This window comes from Lepisma saccharinum, chromosome 25, assembly GCF_977018435.1.
Source record: "Lepisma saccharinum chromosome 25, izLepSacc3.1, whole genome shotgun sequence".
Lineage (NCBI taxonomy): Eukaryota > Metazoa > Arthropoda > Insecta > Zygentoma > Lepismatidae > Lepisma > Lepisma saccharinum.
The window spans coordinates 3,084,395-3,108,996 of NC_139253.1; the positions used below are offsets into that span (position 1 = coordinate 3,084,395).

At 38.5% G+C, this 24,602-nt stretch overlaps 2 protein-coding genes across 4 annotated transcripts in view; one reads left to right on the plus strand and one right to left on the minus strand.

Annotated features, from left to right (window-relative positions):
- The window catches only part of LOC145978615 (uncharacterized), a 47,283-nt gene extending 29,117 nt beyond the window's left edge, over window positions 1-18,166 (minus strand). Inside the window, exons 1-2 of the mRNA XM_083111344.1 lie at window positions 17,996-18,166; window positions 17,415-17,455 (exon numbers count right to left, since the gene is read on the minus strand). Of these exons, the coding sequence (XP_082967470.1) occupies window positions 17,415-17,455; window positions 17,996-18,049 (95 nt within the window). The 5' untranslated portion in view covers window positions 18,050-18,166. The remainder of the gene's footprint in view (window positions 1-17,414; window positions 17,456-17,995) is intronic.
- LOC145978622 (SUN domain-containing protein 1-like) overlaps window positions 1-24,602 on the plus strand; it is a 75,091-nt gene that overhangs the window by 42,467 nt on the left and 8,022 nt on the right. The window contains exons 3-6 of one of the 3 annotated variants that reach the window (XM_083111354.1): window positions 19,606-19,721; window positions 21,696-21,850; window positions 22,923-23,016; window positions 24,074-24,193. In XM_083111354.1, the coding sequence (XP_082967480.1) occupies window positions 19,667-19,721; window positions 21,696-21,850; window positions 22,923-23,016; window positions 24,074-24,193 (424 nt within the window). In that variant the 5' untranslated portion in view covers window positions 19,606-19,666. Of the gene's footprint in view, window positions 1-19,484; window positions 19,722-21,695; window positions 21,851-22,922; window positions 23,017-24,073; window positions 24,194-24,602 lie in introns of those variants that run through there. The other 2 variants (XM_083111355.1, XM_083111356.1) reach the window with 2 other exon arrangements.

Genomic DNA, 24,602 nt, shown 5'->3' on the forward strand with positions numbered 1-24,602 from the left:
CATCATCAACAAGTTACCTTTCGAGATGCATCTACCTGGCTACCAGTACTGCGGACCGGGTACCAAACTCGATAAAAGATTGGAGAGAGGAGACAAGGGTGTGAATCCGTTGGACGCCGCATGCAAAGATCACGACATCGCCTACAACACCACGCAGACGGATCTGGATGCACGTCACGAAGCAGACAGAAAGTTAGAGCACGCAGCTTTCGAAAGGTTCGTGAGCAGAGACGCATCGCTGGGTGAACGGGTCGCCGCACTGGGTACCACCATCGCCATGAACACAAAACAAAAATTGGGGTGGGGTATATAAATAACATCCAGTAAAAAAAACAACATGGCTTGCATAACTGATTTGCCGCACGAACTACTATCTAAAATATTCAAAAAGGTAGTTAACGGAGATGTTAATAAACTTGTAATCATGGCAAGAACGACGCCGGAATTTCGCATCCCTTGTGAAATGGTTCTCAAGGACCATCTTCGGGAGATCAGCGGCCTGAGGTGTGGTGATCTCAACATTCTGCTTTCGGCCGCGGGGGAAAAATTAAACGATAGGTCGGACGAACTGCACGAGGCAATGCAGGGAAGAAGACGTTATACTGATGATTGGTACAAGTCTATGCAGGAAACTGAAGAAATCATCACGCACATCCTCGCGTTTTCCGAAGCACGGACTTTCTTCCTCTGTTAAAATAATAATAATATATATACATGTCAAAAAAACTTGATATATAAATAACACACATCGTGAAAAAAATAATCTTCGGTATATATAAATAACACACATCGTGAAAAAAAAACAATTAAATTTCCCTAACACACACACTGAAATTTTTCTCTTCTTCGATATGACAACTGAAAAAATGAGTGATCTCCAAGCATTAAAACAAATGCTAAATTTGTCAGTCGAGTATGTAAAAATTCGGGAATTGGAAGTCGACAAATCTTACACGATAACTTCCGGTTCAATCGTTTCTACCCAGTATGGTCCCAAGGTACGCCTGTTGCTCAACGCACAATACAGTCTATTTTTACCAGATCGATACGCTAACATGTTATCCGACGAGAAGCTATCTATTTTAATCGAGAACAAAACTCGAATCGTGTACAAGGGGGCAAAGGAACTTCTTGGCAAGAAAACGAAGCACGTAATAGAATTTGTGTAGCGACTGCGAGGCCTTGAAAATATATAAATAACATACCGTAAAAAACTACGCAAGAAAAAATCTCAGAATATATATAAATAACATACCGTGAAAATAACACATAGAGCATCAACATGAAGCCCAAGGGTGTCGTGTACCAGATACCATACTCCAATCTTAAAAATCTAGGTGCCCTCGATGGGTTACTCACCAAGAAACAACGCGAGAAGAAACGTTCTTGCTTGTCGAAAGGACATGGAATGAAATTACTGCTCAGCACACCTCAATTGAGACGGTTGCAGCGTTCGCGGAAACAGCAAAAGATCGGAGGTTTCATATTCAGCATCCCGGCCATCCTGGCAGCATTGGGGACCGTTGGAAGTTTGGCTGGCGGAAGTGCCGCCATCGCGAAAACCGTCATCGACTCAAAGAAGAACAAAGCGGAATTGGAAGAACAGAAACGTCACAACCTGGCCATGGAGAAGAAAAAGGGGGAGGGCGTGATGAAAAAGTTTAAAAAAAAGAAACAGAAGCACTCACCAACCGAGACATTGAATCTCTGATCGAACCGTTACAAATCAAACACTTCAGAGGAGTTTTCATGTCCGACTCGTTACCTTCAAGCGTTAAAAGAAGAGAATGCGGAGTAGTCAACTTGGACGGTCAAGAAAATCCAGGCACGCATTGGATATGTTACCACAAAAATGATGATAAAGCATTCGTTTTCGATTCTTTCGGAGGTGTTCCACCTACAAATTTAGTTCATTATCTGAAAACAAGCAAAACCTCCATATACTACAACGACGAACGCATTCAAGATTTCGGAGACGTGAACTGCGGTCATCTCTGCCTCTCCGTGCTCGCGTTTCTCTCTAAAATAAATAACCCTACGATCGAAGATTTCCAGAAAGCATTGTGGAACCTCAAACAGCATCACTAGGATGGGCGTGTTCCATCTCACGAGCGAATCTTCCATCTTGAAACTCACACTGCACGACGACATCGTCTATCCTAAATCCGTGGCTCTGCGTGCATTCTACAGCATGTACCTCATACCCAACGTCACCCAGCACAACAACAAAATTAGCGTCGGAAGCGAACACATCGTCGTCACGCCAGGCCAATACAATCTTTCCACTTTGCAAGCTCAATTACCCAAAGGCACGTACCTTTCTCAAAATTCGGTCACGCACAGAGTGGAAATCCTGTCGGCGACGGAGACCGTGGACCTGGGCACCATGGGAGAACTTTTAGGTTTCGAGAACGACACCAAACTCGAAGCTGGCATCAAGCACACGGCAACAAACATTCCTAAATTTTTGGCCATAGAGACTCTGAACGTTCACTGCAACGTGGCGGAAGGCATGATCACGAAATCCTCGGACGGATTGCTGGGAAGTCACAAGCAGACGGGAATCATAGCCACTTTCAAACCAAGTTCCGAGTTCATGGAACCGATCATCTACACGCCCTCTTCGCCGATCTATTTTCCAGTATGTCGCAACCGCATAGACGACATAGAGTTGGTGGTGACGAACGAGAAAGGAGACGTGGTGGATTTCGCAGGTGCAACGACCACTGCCATCGTGGAGATCAACGTATAATAAATAACATACATAGTGAAAAAAAAAAATGGAGCAAATCGAAAGTTACGAATTGCAATCTTTCCCTCCCAACCGTCGCACGTTCGCCAATCTGAACGAGGCAAACAGGGAGATCGAATACGACGTGGACGTAGGGGATGGGTTCATTCATCCTCACAGAGCAGACCTCTACCTTCAATTCGACGTGGTGAAGAAAGAAAGCGGAGACGCGTTTCCCGCAGCAGCAAACTTGATACTCGTGGACAACTTCGTGCCTCACCTGTTCTCGCAGGTGGAGGTGAGGAAACACAACACCGTCATCGACAGAATAGATTATCCAGGCATCACGTCGACGGCAGTGGGAACATTGAAATTATCCAAAACGGACGCAGCGTACTATCAGGCCGGGGGATTCGAAGCATGAACCAAAATATCGACGACAAGTCACACGGTGCTCTTTCCCATGCGTCTGCTGCCGGGATTCTTCTCGGACTACAAGGAGATCATGTGGAAGGGAGGACTGCGCGTTACGTTTCGAAGAGCGGCCAACGACAACGACGTACTGATGCGATACTCTACTTTGGGTCCGGACGCCACCACGCCGATAGCCAACACTTTACCCGAAGCAGCCAAGTGCGTCATCCGGAGCATGGAATTGAGAATGCCGGTGGTGGAATACGAAACGAACTACGCCCTCAAGTACAAAGCGGAGATCTTGAAAAGTCCGCAGGTGCTGATTCACTTTCACGGTTACCAGTGCGTGCAGAAGATGGCGTCGGGAAGTCACATGGAATTCGACGTGACGACGCAGTTCAACAACATACAGTTCGACATGCCAGATTTCGTCGTAGTGCTTTTTCAGACCGGGCGCAATAACAATCAGGAAAAAGATTCCAGCAAGTTCGACGACTGCAAGATCAAGAACGTTTATCTGAAGAATGGACGCAACGAAGTGTTCCCGCGCGAGAATTACAACCTCGACGTGACCAAAAACGATTACCTCAAACTTTACGAAGCTTACACGGCTTACAAACGCGTGACCGAGGGAAGCGTGGACATGTACTACACGCCCAGCGAATTCAAAATCCGCACGCCGATGTTCGTCATCAACACATCTAAGAGAAAAAAGGTTGTGGTCAACGATCGAACCAACATCAAGATCGTCTGCGAGTTCCACGATGCCTTGCCCGAGGATACCCTATGCAGCGTCATCCTGATTGCAGAGAAGTCCTTCGCCTACGACGTGAAGAACGAGAGGGTCACAGAGCAGTTTTAACAAGTTTTTTACATCTTTTCTTGCACAATAAGAAATTTTTTGGACTAGCACAATCAGTTACAATAGCACAATACAAATTTCACTAGTTCAGATCAGTTACAAATATCAATTTCATTAGTTATCAGTTACATTATCTTTTTTGCACTATAGCACGAGACAATCAGAATTTGCACAAAATTTGTTGTTGTTTTTACACGTGAAATTAACAATAAAATTTCTTTTTTTATCGTTTCAGATGCTGTCGAAACATCAAAAACACATACACACACTAGAAAAAAAAGCATGCAACTTTATTTGTAACACACACATATTCTCCATCTTCATCAAGAAAATATTATAATAAACATAATTATTTTTATCTATATCTCACAATAAAACTCTATATCCAAAAATATCACAACATCAAATAACACTAGAGTTGTTAGTACACGTTGCATGCATTACGGAGGTCCTCTGTAGAGTTTCATAGAAGTTTGAGAAAAAAAAAACACGTGAAACTCTACAGAGGCATGACTTTGTTAGCCGTGGCCATTAGAACTGTGTTGGGCACCACGCACCCTCGCGAGGTTATAGGGGTCAGGTATCCTAAAAGACAACAATTATTATTTGTTTGTTCGCTTGCGTCACAATACAGGCGTGTGCGCGCGTGTGTGTGGCACATCGTTCCCCCGAGAGAGGTTTACAAAAGTCACGATATACGGAGTTGGAAAATTACGATATGGCGCATTCGCTTATTACTGTTGCCAGCCACGGGTCTCTCTCTCTCTCTCTTCATCTTACACCAACGTTGGCATCTCTATTTTTTTTTTAGTTGTAAGTAAATTGCCAACACACTCTAGTTAATAATGCTACATATTATACACACACACGCACACACATACTGCGTTGCCATCCACCCATCTCTCTCTCTTTTACGGCAGTGCCGGCTCTCCTTGTTTAGTGTGTGCAGGTTGGCAAAAATTGCTTTATGCGCTGTAAGGCAAGCCTCAAGCAAAGTTGCCACCTCCTTGCTTTAGGTTAGGTTAGAGCAAAAAAAAACCTTGGTGAATTTTTTTTCGAGTGAGGAGTTAGCAACGCTGATATTTACTTGAGGGCGGTCAACCGGGTTGATTGCACAAGCAAAGTTGCCACCTCCTTGCTTTAGGTTAGGTTAGAGCAAAAAAAAACCTTGGTGATTTTTTTTCGAGTGAGGAGTTAGCAACGCTGATATTTACTTGAGGGCGGTCAACCGGGTTGATTGCACAAGCAAAGTTGCCACCTCCTTGCTTTAGGTTAGGTTAGACCAAAACAAATCTTGGTGAATTTTTTTTCGAGTGAGGAGTTAGCAACGCTGATATTTACTTGAGGGGGGTCAACCGGGTTGATTGCACAAGCAAAATTGCCAGCTCCTTGCTTTAGGTTAGGTTAGACCAAAAAAGGCTGTGGGTAAGCTGTCGGTTGTTTAACTCTTCCCTTTCTCTTTTTTTTCTTGTAAAAGGCTATGGCAAAAGTACCAGTGGGTTGGCAACCTTGCTTTATGCACTGTAAGGCAAGCCTCAAGCAAGGTTGTCAGCTCCTTGCTTTAGGCTAGGTTAGAGCCAAAAAAAAAACCTTGGTGATTTTTTCGAGTGAGGAGTTGGCAACACTGCGAGAAAATACCTCAAGCAAGGTTGCCACCTCCTTGCTTTAGGTTACGTTAGACCCAAAAAAAACCTTGGTGATTTTTCGAGTGAGGAGTTGGCAACACTGCTCATGCCTTACGAGAGAAATCCATTAAGGCGAGAAAAAAGAGGGGAAGGGTAGTTCTAGGACGTTGGGTTCCTACTACTGGGATGCGATGCTGAAAATAAGGAAAATCATGAAACACGCATGAAACCTTTCAAAACTGGGGAGCAAGGTGCCAAAACGGGGGGGAGGACAGTTTAGCATAGTGCGGGGGCAAAATAGCAAAAAGCAGGGGCAATTGCAACCCTAATCGCCGCCACTGATTAACAAAAATACTGACTGAAATGAAATTGTATGTGCGAAATATAATAACTTTTGATTGACATTCATTTTCCAGGCAGGCTGTGTGTGCCCCCTTGTCTTCCCCCTGGACTTACATGATGATATGTATTACGTCTTATACTCCAAGAAAGTGGTCGTACAGTGTAAACATTGAGATACACGTTGCAGACTTATTGAACTATGTAGTGAGATAAAAAATGAAATTATCCTTGTCTTTAAAAACACAATTGTTCAACCTTTTCAATTTAACCAATGGAGGTACCAAATATATAGTACATTGTACCTAGGAACATTCCGTTTGCCACTTCAGGACAAAACGCGAAGTGCACAGCAACTTCGTCTTCGTTAGTATCCCTTAAGCCGCGCTATCCCCAACAACGAACTGTAAAATTTCTTCGTGAACATGGGGCCTCTTTCCAAATGGATTTTGGAAAGCCTGAAATGGTACGTTTACTCAGTAGCGTACGCAGGATTTCATCAAGGGGGGTGTTATCTCGAAAACTTTCTACAAATTCACATTACCATTGTTTTATTATACTTTAATTAATTAATAATAATAATAAATTAATTAATAATTCTTATAATTAATTAATTAGTTTAATTACTACTAATGCAGCTGCTATTTATGAAAGAAATAGAACAAAATTACAATTCTTTTGTTTCAAAATAATTGTCTAGTCAACGGTTATTTGTATATGATAAGTGAGACATTTTAAGTGTGAAGAAAATCCATAAAAACAAGCAAATATATCAAATTTATTGAAATAATCGAAATATGAAACTCATTCAAGGAGCCGCGCTGGTCTAGTCTGACAACTTCGTGGGATATCCGGGTTCGATTCCCGGAATTGGTTGGAATTTATCCAGCCTTGTCTCCGCATCCAGCCTATGGGTATCTGAGAGCAACCTTGGGGGATGAAGGCTGCCGGAGCATGGTGCTGATCACATCACCTGCAAAATAGTTCGAGATCAAGAATCTTTGGGGCCCACCACACCACTATGTGTGACTTCATGGCACGGTGCTATATACACGGGGGAATTTACATTACCTTTACCTATGGAACTCACCCAGGGTGATGATGAAGCGCGAGAATACATGTTGCTAAATTCCACTGAGTCTATGTTTTCGTTGTAAAGTAAGTTTATAGACATTCCAACGCATTTATCCCTTCTAGGTGATTCACAAAAGACTTCTTCGACATTATTTAATGATGTGGATGTAGACTCAGCATCACTTGAGAGTTCACAAGGGGATGTGAAATCAGTACCGGGAAGAACGTTTGCAATAAGGACGAAGCAAGGAATTTTCACAATTCTCGCAAGAGTCACTGCGCGACTTTTTGCAAAAGAAAATTGCAAAATTGAACTTTGCGGCCGCTTAGATTGTGTTTGGAATGTTGTGTTTTTCTTCATGCTGCATGGGAATAATAATCCAAATTATTATTATTATTATTATTATTATTACTGTCGCAGATCTTTGACTGTGATAAATTAGCCATTTTTAATTTTTTCTACAGCATTTTCCATAATATTTCAAGAGCTCAGGGGGGGGGGTTTAAACCCGGTAACCCCCCCCCTTGCGTACGCCACTGCGTTTACTAGACATATTACGTGGAATAAATACGCAGAACGTATTAACAAGAAAACTACCCTTCACGTTACAACTCGCGTTAAATGGAAGGTTCGGGTGCGAAACATGGCAAGTACCATTTTGTTGATTTCTGAGTTCATTAAGAAAAAAGGTTATTCGAAACTATGCTGTAGCTGTAAATTGTTTTCGTGTTGTGTTTACCAATTCCAGAAGGCTTCACTGAGTTCAATGCAAATTGTATGATATGGCAATTTCACTCGAAATTGAAGGATGGAACATTTTACTTTGTAACTCAAAAATAACCAAAATGTCTCTTACCTTCAAAAAATTTCCCGAGCACGACTTGGTCAGTGACTTGGTGATACCTTGAAAGCAGCTGAAATTTTTGCTCCAGTGTGAGGAAGAACAAATAGGCGGAAAATATACCGTTTATCAACAATGCAAAAGAAAAACATAACTTACATTAATCTGTCGGCAATTATCGAAAACCACAAACAGACCACTTGAAGAAAGAAAGAACTCATAACAATAATGCTGACGAAAGAAATAAAACGGCCGCCGATCTTTATAGAGGCTGCCACCAATAGTACCGGAAAGTATGCATAGGCTATCGGCACCTCTTTCAGTGCTTGCCTGATACATACAATAATAACGACATGACATAATATGACACTCTAAGGGTTAGTGTTTTCAGTTGAACGTAGGGGGTGCTGACGGGGGTGCGGAATTAAATTAAGGGGTACGCAAGAACCCCCTCGCGTTCCCCTGGCGCCGCCCCTGGGTGTTTCAAAGGCAACAGATCCGTTGCGGTAGCTCTGGCAGAGACGATTCTACGCAGGTAAAACAGCGATAGCGAAAAATCAGGCGAGCAAAGGCCGACTCGGTAGCTCAATTGTCGGCCTCCGTGGCGGAGTGGTTATCCGTGTTCGAATCCCGCCTAGGACTTGGATGTTTGTGTTGTCCGTAAAACGAGAAAACCGAGAATTAAGAGAAAAACTTATATGTACAATTGTGGAAAAAAAAAAAGTGTGAATGACGGGGGATACCACCGAATAGGGGTATTCCTTTATATAAAAAAAAGTGGTAGAGGAATGACACGGTATGCCAGAGACCCGGGTTCGAGTCCTGGTCGAGCCTGCATTTCTCGCTGAAAATTTCTACGTATGACGTAACGTGTTTCTCAATCTCAGGAGGAAATCACACTTTGTTGCCTAATTCTAGTGATGATTCCAATTTACTTTTGGCGATAATGATGAGGACACTGATTATCGACCATCAGGATCAGGCGATAATTCATGGTATTCAAGTCAAGTCAGTAAACATTAGAATAATTTGTAACATGTCATACCGTTCTGTCTGTAATACTAGAACTTCTTGGGGGAAAAATGTTTGTCACATAATTATTCACTACATAAAATAAATGACTTTTTAATCTAAAGTTCATATGATGTCTTCGTAAAGTAAGAACTATAGCTTATTAAACACCTACAAAAACCTCTAACACTTAAAATATACATTCGTTTGTTGCCTGAGAAGAGATAATATATCCATTATGAAGCCTGAAGAACATTTAAGACAAAATAAAAATTATGGAATTTCTGAAAATTAAACCATTGCTCTACTGAAAAATTTACCGGATGTCGCGTATCATGTTGTTGCCCGTCATATCATAAAGCAATCTATAGACCGCCGCCCACTGGAGCGGAGTCGTGGCTAAACGACAGACGCGGAAGAAAATGCATGCAAGTGCAAGCTCGCCTATTGAGGCAGAAGAGTGGCGAAGCAACATGTCATCCCTTCTTATCGGGGATGCAAGAGTCTATTGCCTTAGACTACAACAATAATAATATATATTTATTTAAATGGTGAGCACGATATGACAACCAGGTACATCACTATAGCTTTCCTCAAGTTCACCTATTAAAGCTTTTTGAGAGATATGAGAATTGAGATATTCTTCGTATTCCATCTAGGAATTTTATAATGCATATTATTCAAAATATTAATTATCTACTTGGAAAGATAAAATCTATACAAAATTGTTCCTTTCCTTTTTTGTTCTTTCTTCTAAGGTAGACATATTTAACTGTGTTAGCCATTCAGAATGTTATAATAGTTTTTAAAGTGCTGAGCACAGTATAAAAGCTAATACAGCACCAAGTCAAGATAAAAAGTGCAAGATTACACGGACAAAATATATAATATGTAGAACAATAAAGTGAGAGCAGCATATTTACATATCAAGTTATAGTTTTCAACAAGATCTTCTACTAATAGTAATAATTGTTTATTGTTTATTCATTCTGAGCACATCAATTGTCGTGTATAATTTCTACAATTAATTCACAACACATTGTCTAGTGCTACATTCAGAGCCGGATTAAGACGAAATTGGGCCTGATGCTGTCATGTCAAAACATAACAATGAAATACCGTCGATTTTTTCTGTACAACTAACTTTCAAGGTAAAAAATTTACTACGTCGTACTTACCGAACAATAATAATGTGGCAAAAATCGCCAAGATATTGCAAAAAACGCAGCTAAATTGCTATGTAAACTGTTTAACGTAAAATTGATAGCGTTAACTTAAAATCTTCGGTGAACAATAAACAGAACGACGTTATAGTTACGTCACAGCGCAAAGAATAATAGTAACTGTAGAATAAGTAACGCTGTGTCTAAGCGTCCGAAATTGGGGCTCCAGATTTCATTCTAAGGTTTATTTTCAGGTTAATATAGCAAAAGAAAACTGTTCAGCTTTCGGAAAATTCTCGCCTGTTTTCATCTGGGCCTATTTCAGGAATGGGCCTAATGCTGCAGCATCAAGAGCACCCACCTAATCCGTCACTGGCTACATTTGGAGACCTGCAACAGCTCTCATGAAAAGGTCACTATCAATCTTTGATGAGAGCATATTGTACAAATACACTTAATTTGTTATTCCTTCTTAAGTGCAGTGTTGGTAATTTAAGTGATTCCAACCACTTCTAATATTTATATGTGACAATTTTGAGTTTTCATATGATAAATAATTTCAAATTTATTCTAATAATAATAATGATAATAATAATAATAAAATGAAACTGGCATGCATGATTCCTGTGTTGGCTCTGAAAAGTTGGTCAGTTTAGATATGTAGAAAGATAAAATTGCACGAAAATTAAATTGCATTCACGAAACTTTCAGACAGGATATCAATAGAATGTGCTATCTAGATCAAACCTCCATGGATTCTTGTACAGTGGGATCCATGAGTATTACCGTGCAAATTGTCCATGACTATTTTCATTAATTTTTTTCTTACATCATATGTGTCTTTAAGCGATGGATTTTTATGTATGCTGGTGCAGAAGTGGTCAACAGCTTGTTTTGAGTTTTCTTTTAATTCTTGAAGCTCTTATTGGGTCAAATAAAGTGCATGAACATGGTGATGGACAATTTGGACGATAATACTCATGGATCCCACTGTACATTTCAAAACGTGATTGCATGATACATTTGCCATCTACGATTCCCTTTCCTGGTTGCTTTGGACAATGCTAAACAACCGAAAACTCGCAAGTTCATGTTTTGCTTCGTGACTTGGCGCGTATTCATTGCTGACTTTTTGCATGACTTTGTGGTATCTTTGCTTATCGAGTCAAGAACCCTGTGACGTATCACATACCTAAGTACTGGTTTCACGCACGTGCGAACACAAGAGATTAATAACTGATGTTGCTGAAAGTGAGATCTACCCGATATTAGCCTCGTCCATACTAAGGCAAACGTGTTTGACTTTTGATGTGCCCCAGTCGACGAGGCGAAGTGCCAAACGAGCAAGAAGAGAAAAACTTAGAAAAAAGTACAAAGAAATAAATCTGAAAATTGTATTGCTTTTCGCTCGCAATACAACAATTTCTGTAAGAGTCAAGTTTATACTTATTCTATTATACTATTCCTTAAAAAAAAATACATACAATTTGCTCATGGCACCAAAAAATTACTAATAGTAAGTACTACGTATGTGAAGGAGGAAAATCGGAGACAGTGAAATCGAACACTACGTAAAGCCATTATCATTCCGAGCCATAAAACATATTCTCAGGATCATTGATGAATAGTGTCAGTTATAAAATAATACTTCGTTCTGATGTTTTAACAAATATTTAAAGCACATGCATAATTTTTAGAAAGTTGTTTTAGTAAAACTATTACGATTCACTTTGTTGTAATAATTGTACATAATATATTACAAAGTAACGCATTGTAAATTAGAACAGAGAAATAAACAACAACAAGTGTAGCCTACGTAACTTTTCTGCCTCATCAATGCACGATGATTGTACGAAATTGATGAAGTGACACCCATGGCCATTCCAGGAGTCGAACCAGAGACCGTCTGTTGGGGTATCGTGAATTCAGCACCAAACGTTCTCTGTCACCGAACTTTTTGTCGTAGAACAGTTCTTCTTCACTTCTGCTATGAAGTGAACTTTCTTACAATTTAGGTAAAAAATGTTGAAAATGAGTCAAAAAGTTCCTTCCAAGTCCACTTTTATGGTCAGATAGGCTAATAAGGGCTGGACTTGCAGCTTAAAGTGGGATCCTAACCACTGTACAATGTGCTTCTTCCAGAGATTGAACTAGGGAACCCTTAATTGCAACTCGTGTGCTTGAGACAAAACTGATATTTTTACTTGGTCGAGAGTTGCCATTTGTCCATGAATGCTAAGAAGGAATGTAAACTAGGTGAATATAACAAAATTTTCCCCAGTTGGGTTGGAGAGAGTAGGGGGTCGATGCAAGTGATGTCAAATTCTATTCTCGTTATTGTTGCATAATTCTCTAGCTATGTCTCTGGACAGAACACTTCGAGACATGTCAAGATGAGAGCAAGAAAGAGGTACGTTGAGCCACGTAGGGCCGCCATATATTAATGCCACGTCCCGGAGAGGGTAGCACCAGTCCGGCTTAGGCCAGGGTAAAACATGAGACACTCAGGGCAACTGAAACTGAATGATAACAAGGAATTAAAGGAAACAGCTCATTTAACCCACTACAGAAAGTACGAACCGACATATACGTATTCTGAAAACGTTGACATAATACATTTCAGATACTGGATTAATTTTCTTTATACAATTTCAGATTAAAATATTTGCCTTTAAATCTTCTACTTTCTTCTTCTATGGAATTCTTCTGTAGGTTAACGTCTTATATATATATTTCCACAGGCTTCTTCTATGGAAATGGATTGATGGGCTTCTTCTTCTATGCGAAATTCCACATGCTTCTACTTCTATGGATTAATCAGCTTCTTCTTCTATACACCTTCTGCTGTTATTCTTCTATGGCATGAGATGATGGTCTTCTTCTTCTATAGGTTTCATCTTCTTATATGAAAATCCCCCAGGCTTCTTCTATGGACTTCTCGGCTTCTTCTTCTATACTGAATTCCACCTGCTTCTACTTCTAGGGATTAATCATCTTCTTCTATGCGGAGATTCCACAGGCTTCTACTTCTATGGGCTAATCAGCTTCTTCTTCTATACGGAATTCTGCAGGCTTTTACTTCTATGGATTAATCAGCTTCTTCTTCTATGTGAAATCACAGGCTTCTACTTCTATGGATTAATATTTTTCTTCTATGCGAAGATTCCACAGGCTTCTTCTTTTATACGAAATTCCAACATGTCATACAGGATTCTTCATCTGTAAGTTATTCCCTTTATGTATATATTTCTTATTTACAAACTTCTATATACACAAAACTATTCAGTTTTCTTCATTTCGACGTCGGCCTCTTCTTCTGGTGCGTTACGTTCGTCTCGAGGATCTTTGGAATTGTTACCACAAACGTCACGGCAAATGTCCTTCGACACGTTAGGCAAATCTATTCGCTTAAGATTATAATTGCCCTCCCTTTTCTTTATATCATGAAAAAGGCCTAGAGAATCTTTCGTCCGGACCGGTGGTTGAATAATCTCTCCGCCTTCCCTTTTTCTTCTTTCCAGAATCGAGTTCCGGTTCTTCTTTCCAGCCCTCTTTCCCCTCTTTTTAGGCATTTGCACAAACTATAATAATACTTTGGGTCGCTGCCTTGTAGCGCCACCGCCTAATAGGAGCAGAGAAAGGGGTAATCAAGGGGCGCCGCCTGTCCCGCGCTCACCTTGATCCGGGTCTGCAATATATGCGCCTACACGGAAGTGGTTGGGGGCTGCCTATGACTTGGCGCCACACCAGGGAAACAACCAAGAAGTTCTGCAAGAAAACTCATTCCTGCTCGAACGATAGAGATACAAAATCGTAATCACTTTCAGACTTATCATATATGTTATACATGGCGATCATTTGTTTTTCTAGCCTTAATCCTATCTCATTATTATTCTCCGTTCATAAATTAAGATAAACATAATCCATTCCAATATTTACAAGAACTTTCATTTCATTCTCATACTCATTGTTTCTTTAATCAATGTTCCTAATACATTTATCGCGTGCTGCCATCTATCGGCCATTATATCAAACATCCACTCATTTTCCTCACCATGCGGGCACGTGACAACACAATAGTAAAACAGTAGACTAGTGTCAAAAAAAAATATTCCGAGAACCAAGATAAACAGAGCTCAGCTTCACAATAGCATTACTTATGTACAAATTTTGTAGGTTGGTGCTTATAGGGGTTCTAAGTCATGTTAAAGACTAGGCCTAAATTCCCAGACACAACAGTACCACTAATATAGTTTCGGTAAGGAAGGAATATTTTGATATGAAAGATTGTTTTATCCACTAGAACCTGGAGTACCTATAATTTTGTTACGATTAAAGGTATTTAAGTAAATAACAGAAAATATAAGGTCTCCGTCATGTTCAAACTCCTGCGTGAAAATGGCGCTGAAGTGGTAGTTTTGTCAATACTGGTGAATTTTTTCCTTGTATAACTAGTAAGAAAGATTTTGTTGTGAAACAACGACTCCAGTGTGTAGCCGCAAATATCTGAAATACTATGTGAAAAGTTGAAAACATTTCGTACCTTCAGAATGTAGTGGTTATGTTTATGGTTTTTGAAGTGGCGTTTCGTCGTGGTGCAGATTTTAGCATACACTGTTGCCAAAATTTCACTCCGTGTTTTCTAACGATATGATCAATGCGAGTGCCTTGATTGCCCAAAACTCAAACCAAGCTACAAGAGAAAAACTAATGTAACTACTACATTTAGGTGAACAAGGGGACAAACATTTAATCGAGGATGTGAGAAAAATGGAATAAATTGAAAGTTAAGTCTTGTGTTTGTTGCTTGATATTATCCATTAAAAGCAAAACGTTTGTTATATGCAACAGATGTAGAATGTATATTTATTTAATGTTGAGAAAATATAATGTAACAGTTTCTGAGAAAATATAGCTTGAACATATCTGTACGCTTTTTCTTTCCTTCAACAAAAATAATAATTGTTTATAATTGTAAAATAAGAATAGGATGTAAAATTTTAGGTTATTCATGATCCAGATATTTATCGTTTAAGGATTCTTACTAGAGCATGAAATATGCCTCTAATATGGATTACACGGATTACATATGTTATTATTAAATCAGTATTGCACAAAATGCTCCATCACCATTCTACCCGTTATATTCACATGCACATCGAATCGTTTACAATTACAAATCAGGCGGTTGTTTCACAATTTCATTTTGCCCTTGTACGTACATGGTTGAACAAGTCGTTCTGGCCTGTTTTCGAAATTTTTCCTTTCTGTTTAGAAACTAGCTCACAATTTATACAACTTACAAATATTCATGTTCATGTTAGTCTAAGTAAGATTGGATTCGAATAGATTTGAGGAATAGATTTGGTATTAGATTTCTGAATGTTATACAATTTATAGACACCGTTCTGTTATCTTGCTCCATAGAAGCACGTCAGAAACTGATTGTGGAAAGTGTACGATTATGTTTTCTTGGCCTTTAAATATTTAGGACAGCTCGTAGTAAAGACGAAAAAAGATGAACTATTTGGTTTGAGATGTTAAATCTGATTCGGTAGTCCATGAAATAAGAAACGTTGCATGAGTGAGAGTCTGGGAGTTGCGGTGTGGAAAGTTTCCATGCTCCGTGCCCCGGCCTGATAAAGTTAATCTCACATAAAATGCTTTGAAAAATAAACATTCTTCGATTGCGCGAAATGAAAACTTCGCCGGATACGTGGGAAGATGGAAGAATAATGCAGCACTGACAACCTGTCAATCTTCGTTTGAACATTGATTCCAGCACAGTATTCAAGGTTATCAGAAGTATAAAGGTTGCGTGCCATGCTCCCATGACGTAATTGGGAGAATTTGTCCATGAAAAGCTGATCCGGAAATCTGTGCGGCAGTAGGTACAGTGGGATCCATGAATATTACCGTGCAAATTGTCCATCACCATGTTCGTGCACTTTATTTGACCCAATAAGATATTCAAGAAATAAGAATTAAAAGAAAACTCAACACAAACTGTTGACAACTTCTGCACCAGCATACATAAAAATCCATCGCTTAAAAACACATAGGATGTAAGAGAAAAATTAATGTAAATAGTCATGGACAATTTGCCGAGCAATAATAATGGATCCCACTACGGTAGCGAGCGAAGCCCAAACGACCTTGTAAAAATTGAGACGAATCTCCTTCGAGACTTTGTTATGATATTCGAAAAATATATACGTATAAATCAAATTTACTTTCCAGTGCCACTTCTTCAGACTATAAGGAGATGATATCTATCTCATTATTTATATACATTTAAGTTATAATTTGTTTACAGTAATTACAAAGTCAGCCCATTGAATAGACCCAAAGAGAGGTCTGGTGCGGGGCACACACAGCTTGCAACAAATGCCAAAACTAAATGTTAAGAATTCTAAACCTGGCCCTCCTAACCTAACATGTGCATTATTAGACCTAAGCGGGATTGAGGTCAGGAATTGTTAGGGTAGGCCAGGTTTAGAGCTCTCAGCGTTTAGTTTTACCGTTTGTTGCAAGCTAGGTGTGCCCCGTACCAGACTCACCAAGGAGGGAGAGGGTGCAAGGGGATATCCCCTCCATTGAACTAGGAGATATTTTAGTGTGAACCATACACATCCTGTTAAAAGACATCCCGATTTTTTTTCCTGCATACGCCCATGATTGCAATACTATTCATTCACTGTTCGTTGATAAGTTCATACATGCATTTCACGTCTCCTCTTCCTTCAACTCATAACAAGTCAAATAATACTCCTGCTCCTTGGTAATATAGACCAACGCAGCAAAAGCTATCCATTATTATTGTAGCTAATCAATACATTTTCTCTCCAGTTCAAAGTTAGTGGTGCAGGCTCTATAAACACGAAAGCCGGGGTGCGAAATCCCGGGGGGGACAGGGGGGAATTCCTCCCCACCAACGATCTTGTCCTGAATAGCATTTATATGTGGATTTTATACAGGAAACTGTTATCTTCTTAATGTCTCTTCATTTTTGTACCCCCTTAGGCAAATCACTGTTCATAGCATCAGTAGTACATTAAAATCTTCAATTTGCAATTACACTTTGAATGAAGGACAATGTGTATTTTGTAATATAATTATTTAATAATTTACACATATTTAATAACACTATATATATATATATATATATATATATATATATAGTGCGTCTGTCTGTTGTCTGCTCCTTCCCCCCCAATCTGCAGAGATTTCGCACCCTGCACGAAACAAAACTAAATGGCAAAGAATGATACTATTGATAATTGTACATGCAATACACAATTTATGTATTTGTCCCTATATGAATATAAAACTATTTTATTTGTACCGACTTACTTTACTTCGTCTTCAGCAGTTGATAATCGTACAGCTTGCATCTGCAAAATAATAATAATAATAAGTATATTCTTAACAGTGTTACTTATAGCAGTTACTTTTCTCAAGTAATGAATAACGAAATTAACAGTTCATTTTCAGTTACTTTACGTTTTCAAATGGAAGGACATTTTTTTAAATTAGTTTGGAATTTCTCACCTCTTTATTCTCATATGAAATAAAATTAAGTTAATTATAAGTTAATGAAAATTAAGTTTAAGATGGTCATCAGTGACAAATACAACTTGCAGTTCATGCAAGAAATTATGTTATGCGAGTTATATCTTACTTAGTTACTTATAATTAAGTAACCGCAAAACAAAATAACTGTTACTTTACAAAATTAGTAGCTGTAGTTATAACAGAACTACTTTTGAGTGATGCAACTGAGACTCGGTTATTTTCTAAAAATCAATTTTCCGAAGGACTCGTTGATACAAAGTTCATTGGTTGGTACAACTAATGTTTTTTTTATTATTATTATTATTTTAAAGTGCATAAGGCATTAAAGTGCATAAAAATTTCATTTTAAAATTACTTACCAACAACATCATGCTTAGAACATCGAAGTTGTGTAAATCAATTCTATTAAACATTCCGAAAGTGTGTGTCACTTAGCAGTAGGAAAAAAAATGCTTTATCGTGTTCACAGCTGAGGCTATAATGTATTTCTTTGCATTTACGTCTGAAGTTAACTGCCACCGTAAAGCTTCTGTCAGCTTATGAAAAGCTCGTTAGAGTTCTTATCTTTGTTGTTAATCATGGAAAGCAACAGACTTGAGTTTCTAAATTTTTATTCAGAGATCTGTTCAGAAGTACATACACTATTCGACGAGGCAACAGATCGTCCACAAACTTTTTCTTACTGTCATAAACTTCCTTTCATAGTTGTCCACCAATTTCCACACTTATGATAGACTTTCCGCTACATTTTTAATTTCTACACATGCATTTCATTCGGTATCGTCGCTTAACACAATGTCGCCCAAGAATTTCATGAGAGGGCAGTAAACCTTTCGAAATAAACTTTTGGTAAGAATTTTCTTGCATTTTATGACGCATCCTTTCCATATCTCTGTATAACATCAAATTTTTAACGAGTAACAATGTGCGTAGGCAGTGGTTAAACGCGTCTTCGATTGTAAGGTAGACAATATTATAGAAAATTCAAACTTTCCGAAATACAGTCGCTAATGACCAGAATAAAAGTGAAACTGTCCGAAATTGGACAAATTTTAAAGATTAATAAAAGGTAGAAGTAGCTTTACTAAATAGAGTATTTACTAAATATACCATCGTATAGATCACCATCGTTTACTCTATAAGCTACAATCTATAAGCAATGTTTCGCCTCGTTCAGTCCCAGCATGGGGACAGTCTTCGCTGGAACAGAACCACGTTCATAATTTTATCAGATACGGCACAGTTGATTTGTGTGATTTTCATATTTTAATATATGTTTAATATCCCAGTTAGGTGAAATAACTATAAAATTTTACGGTCTACCCTGTCTCTATTGGTGCATCACTCCTGTGACTAAGTCTCTGTATGCAGCCTAAGACCACTAAACTAAAAGTTATTTTCGTGTTTCCTCTACAGGTCGAGAATCACAGTACTCCAAAATGCAACCAGCTTCAGTAGCGCCGTTACTAAGCATACATACGGATATTTCCTACAACCTCTACATCTATACATAAAATTGTTCAAATAGGTATATGTCTCTATAAACTTTATTAAGCAAAAATACATGTTAATGTGATATAAATATGTTTCCGATTGCATATTAGAATTTTCACTTACTATCGATAATAATATGATGCTAAGATTCATTCAATTGAGTTTCATACCATCAACAGTGGATAATGACGTAGGCGGTTGGAGTGGTACAGAATGACGACTTTGTTTATAATCAGACTCAACTTAAAAACATAGAGTCACTTCGACAGGATTTTGTTGACAGGTTCATGATAAAGAAGAAGACTTAACAGGAGATATGTTGGGCAAAAACAGCCAATGTAGTAACAATTATGATCGGTTAAGTCAGAATTACATGGTACTTTCTGTTCTTAGGAGAAGCTGTTATCTGTTTTAATTGAGTTTTTTTGTTTGTTTGGGATGAAGACTCATTTCTTAAGGTTCTCTTTCTATATAGCAGAGCTATCACGGACGCACTAGATCGCTATTGAAGTAAGGACAGGGAGCTGCTGGTGAAGATGTGGACCACCGTCACTATAGTTAGCGCGAGTTTTGTGATCCTTGCCGTTATCGGTAAGTAAACATGCACATAATAACTGCACACACAGATATTTTTCTCATTTGATGTTGCTTTTTTCCCCACATTCGTCCAATCGCGACGATGAAGATGAAATGGTTGTTACGTGATGTTTGGAACCCCCATGCCCAAGCCAGGTGTCGAAACTGGAACCGTAGGAAGTGAAATCGTAAGTCGACCGCTCAACGCACTGTGACTGAGTATTGTTTGAAACACTCGGTACCAGTTTCATACATCGGAGACACATTAAAATCGGTTATAACACCATTAAGCCTTGTTTCCATGATTATGAAAAAATATAAATATGCTGACCAAGGCAGTAATTTATTTTATTAAAAACATATACTAAACGTAACGTTTCAACCTTCTAGCAAGGTCTTCATCAGACTCTGTATCAAGTACAAAAGAAATAAAGTTCAATAACCACTTTGGCGCAGGAGGAAAAATTGGTGAAACCACCCTGGCAGTTAACGTGAACCAATTGTGAACATTGTTCTTCCCTTAGTGTCTACAAAATGTAATACAAGTATTAATGAAAACATCCCCCTCTCTGAGAAAATTTGGAAAACCTAGCTGTGCTTTTAGTTTCCATGTATTGGCAATCCATTTATTTTTACACAATAAACAAATAAATAGAATTAACGCAGTATGTAGGTCATGATAAATCTGTAAATTTACGTAGTAATTCAAACTTTTCTAAAAATGCATCTCTCTGGCCTACTTTCTGCTCCAAACCAAACCGAGACCAGGCCAATGCCTTCTTATACAAGGCCCGTGCAGTCTATTTCTGTTTTTGTGCAACGTCATCATTAGTAGGTCACAGATCGTAGCAATGTATCGCAATATTGCAGTTAAAACACTTAATCCATACACTATAAATAGTGTGTTCAAACCAGTGTTCGGAAAGCTACTTTACGAAATTAACTGAGCCTACTTTGTCACTTTCTGCTCGAAATTTTGCTGTAATCAAATTACATACAATCAGATATGGTTAATTGTAATAAAATGAATATGAAGAAGACTTATATGTGTTTATATATATTTCTGCAGATAATAAGTCTTCATATATGATTTATATTATTACAACAAATTAAAAAATGACGAGACAAGGAGTCAGCTTTTGCTTGAGTGATTTTAATTCGAAAAATCGTTGGCGTGCCAGCCACGGTATATTGCATGTGGTGGCTTAAATTCCATTTGCACCTGTTTCTCTCTCATCCACTCCAAAGCTAAAAAAAGATTCACTCCCTCGACAATGACTTGGCTCTGGCTGGACTACCACGTTTCAAATGCCTTGGTCGATTCTACGAAAAACCTTTCACCTTAGCATCCAGAGAAGACATGTAGTTGGAAATAGAGTTGACAAATTTAGAACTCCCCCCACGTTTCAAGTTAATAATAATTTAAGTGTCGTAAAGTAAACTGCAAAATTAACTTCCTATAACGTTACTTCTAACGAGGGGGGGGGGCAAGGGGGGCTGCGGCTTCCCTGGAAAATGAATGCCCACCTGAAAATTATATATTTCATAAATTCATTCAGCCACAGTAATTCATGTTAATTATTATAAATACGTTGAAGGAACGTGATAATTTCAGACTAAAATAGTATTTTTTGAGAGGGCATCACTATTATGAGGAAAAATAGACCTCCTTTGCTCCTCTGGAAAAAAATTACCTTGCTTGCCCCTCCCTGGAAAAAATCCTGTGGACGTCCATGTTTAAAACTAGCTAGTTCAAGTTAGAATTACTCAAAAAGCAATTGTTACTTGTTACTGCGACATTGGTTCAAACTATGTCAGTTTTACACCTACTCAGGACACATGCGAGACTGTGATATTTATCATATTACAGTCGGTGACCTACCAATGATGACGTTGCATGTAACCGAGAAGTCTTTGCAAATTTTGTTACATGCGACCAGCCCTGAAACGTGTTTATGATCTGTTAATAATGAAGACCTTTCCTTGCAGTGTATGCGGCAGTGTATGCTGGCAACAGAGTTATCCGGTGGGATAAGAACGATGCACTTCACGCCACGCAGATACACACCCTGCAGGAAGAAGTCGCTGCCCTGAGCCTTCGTTCACAAAGTTGCGACACAAAAGAGCTGTTGAGGTCATTACAGGTACATATTTTCTCTGAAAATTTGTGTGTACAAAGATGTCACCAGAATTTTTTCTAATGGTATGAAGTTTAATAGAAGATATAATAATAATCAAGTAATAATTGTTATAAATTAGTAAAAATATATTACCAATTTATTATTTTTTAATATTATTATATACTTGGAGATAATCTTCTACACGATACCTCATATACGTTTTCATCCAGGACAACTATTTTTCTTTATTTTATCACGTTACGTACCATTAACGTATTAATATTAGAATGCATAGTTACTTTACGTGTATATTGTTATTGGACTTTTCTCCCCATAAGAGGGAGATAGAGATTGTCCTTCTCATTACCATTAGTAAAGTATGTTTGAGGTCAAAATTGTTTCTACAAAGGAACAGATGATCGTTGCAGGAACAATCCCCGCTGCCTCTACGATTTCGGGTAGACCCATGCATTCTATACTCTCCAATTCTTTTCGTCGTCGCCTTGTAAACAAGGGATCCTGGGTTCGATACCCGTTCGAGGCATAAGTGGTTCGGATCCCACTTTAAACTGTAGGTCCAGTCCCGATTAGCCTTACTGTACATAAAGTGGACTTAAAACAACACACCAATCGATCAATCTCCAATTCTTTAGTTAGCGTTCACGTGAATCAACAAGCCAACAAGCTTCAGTGTCGGTTACTTATTGGTCTCTCGCCTGTGTGTCGAGGCGCGTATCAGCAATACATGCATAACTCAGTCAAATGTAACCTTTTTACCCCTCGGATAGCGAGAGATGTTAACAATGTTGCCCAGTTCAACACGCTATATAAGTCAGGAAAAATTCCAAATTGAGATCTCGCCACCATATTGGAAAGTTTGCGGCCATTTTAGGTTTTTAGTTCATATTTCATTAGCCTCTGGAAATGCACGAAAGAGGTCCAAACAAACACGGTCTACTTAATGAAATGAATGTTCTATGTTCCTATATATTTTTTTCGTAATTCTAACCATTTCCATTTTACGTCAACGGTTTTGCGAAAAAAATAATCAAATTGGCTGGTAGATCAAAATTAAAGGCTCGTTTCTGTTTTCTAGGAAGTGGATCAGAAAGACGACAAGGGAAGTTATGGCAAATGGCTGGGAGAGCAGATAGTAAAGCAAATAAGTAGGAACTCAGAGCTGCAAAAATGTACGTATGTGGTTTAATTATATAGTTACTGTTACTTCATCTTTCAATTTGATTTGCTCTTCTTGCCTTCTTGGCCAATATACTCTATACCGTAACGCAATGACCTCGAGTCAAATCGTGACCAAGCCTCCTTAAAATGCTGAATCCCAGCCCAGTCCACAAGAGATGTAAGTTATCCTTCCTGAATTGTGGGTTTTCAATTAATCACGATGCTATATTTTCTTCTCTTCTTTCGGGTTTTAACAACACCTGAGTTTTGTGGAATTGGTCACAAGCATGACACAATCAAGGTTTTACTCCCTTACGATGTTTTATCCGGAGAAAAATTCCTGCCTGCTCTTTAACTACTGGTTTCGCCATCGTATTTTGACCTTTGTCTACTGTGAGAACACTCTGCCTGAAAACAGGTGCATAATACATACATTTGATGATTAAGGGAATTCTTGTCCGCAAAACTAGTATCTAGTTTGAAACACGCCATCAGAGGGCAGGTCAGTCAATGTAAATAAACTTAATACTTAATTATAATATTCATCATTTTGAATAGACTTGGTAAGATTATTTTCGATATCGAAATACAGTCATTGTAGCTGTTTTTACACTAAAGGGCACATTCGTTTGCTTCATGTACTGTTAACAAGATTAAATGTGATTGGCTGACAGATTCCCACAAGTACCTTATGTAAGAACATCACGTGTATGGTTTAATTGTAACTCTACTAACATAATGATAATAACAACAACAACAGAAATGTAGTTACAAGAAATAAAATAATACACACTTAACAGTTTAATATGCCTGGGAGTATACGTAAACAATAACAAAAGTTTAAAAAATAACAAAGAGTTCCTCAAATAGTATGTAAGTACATTGATGTATTCTCACACGTTATAAAAGCAAATTTGTTTCATGCTATATTTAACAAATCAATAGATCATTGTTCGGGGCTTCCAAATGTTTTTCACGTATATATATAATAATAAAATAATGTATCAGTTTTATTCTTCAAAGAAAATTAATTTCTGCTTGTCTATTTTCTCTTGTTTGTTTTCATAGTACTGCAAAAAAAGTGCGATCAGAATCTCCTTGATGACGTAGAGAAGCTGATCGGTGATCACATTCAGAAGTACGACGCCGACAAGATAGCAGAAGCTGATTACGCGCTACAGTCTCTAGGTAAGGCTACAGATAGAACCTAGAGTCAATTAGTCTTACTTCAGACCACAAAAAACGCTATCGAAAACAACGCCTGGTCTCCTCAGTCCAATGTTTTATTATTAATCAATGAGCTCTTCCATGAGTGAGTTTCACTATTCATTTTGAAAGAACGAGAATGTAAAAATGTAAAAAAAAAAGTACTGATATAACTTGACCTAAAAGTTATGATTAAAATTGTACAAGGGCAACTTACGATGTCAACCTCTAGTTCCACCTTGACCTATTCAATTGCCCAGTCTTGTTCGCTGCGCTTTTTTACTCTCATTGCAGTGCAAATGCAAGGAAACTGTATTCAATCAAGTAGACGCAATGCGCTATCGGTGTTCAAGTCCAGAAGATTCAACTAATGCCTGTGTGCTGCTTTAAA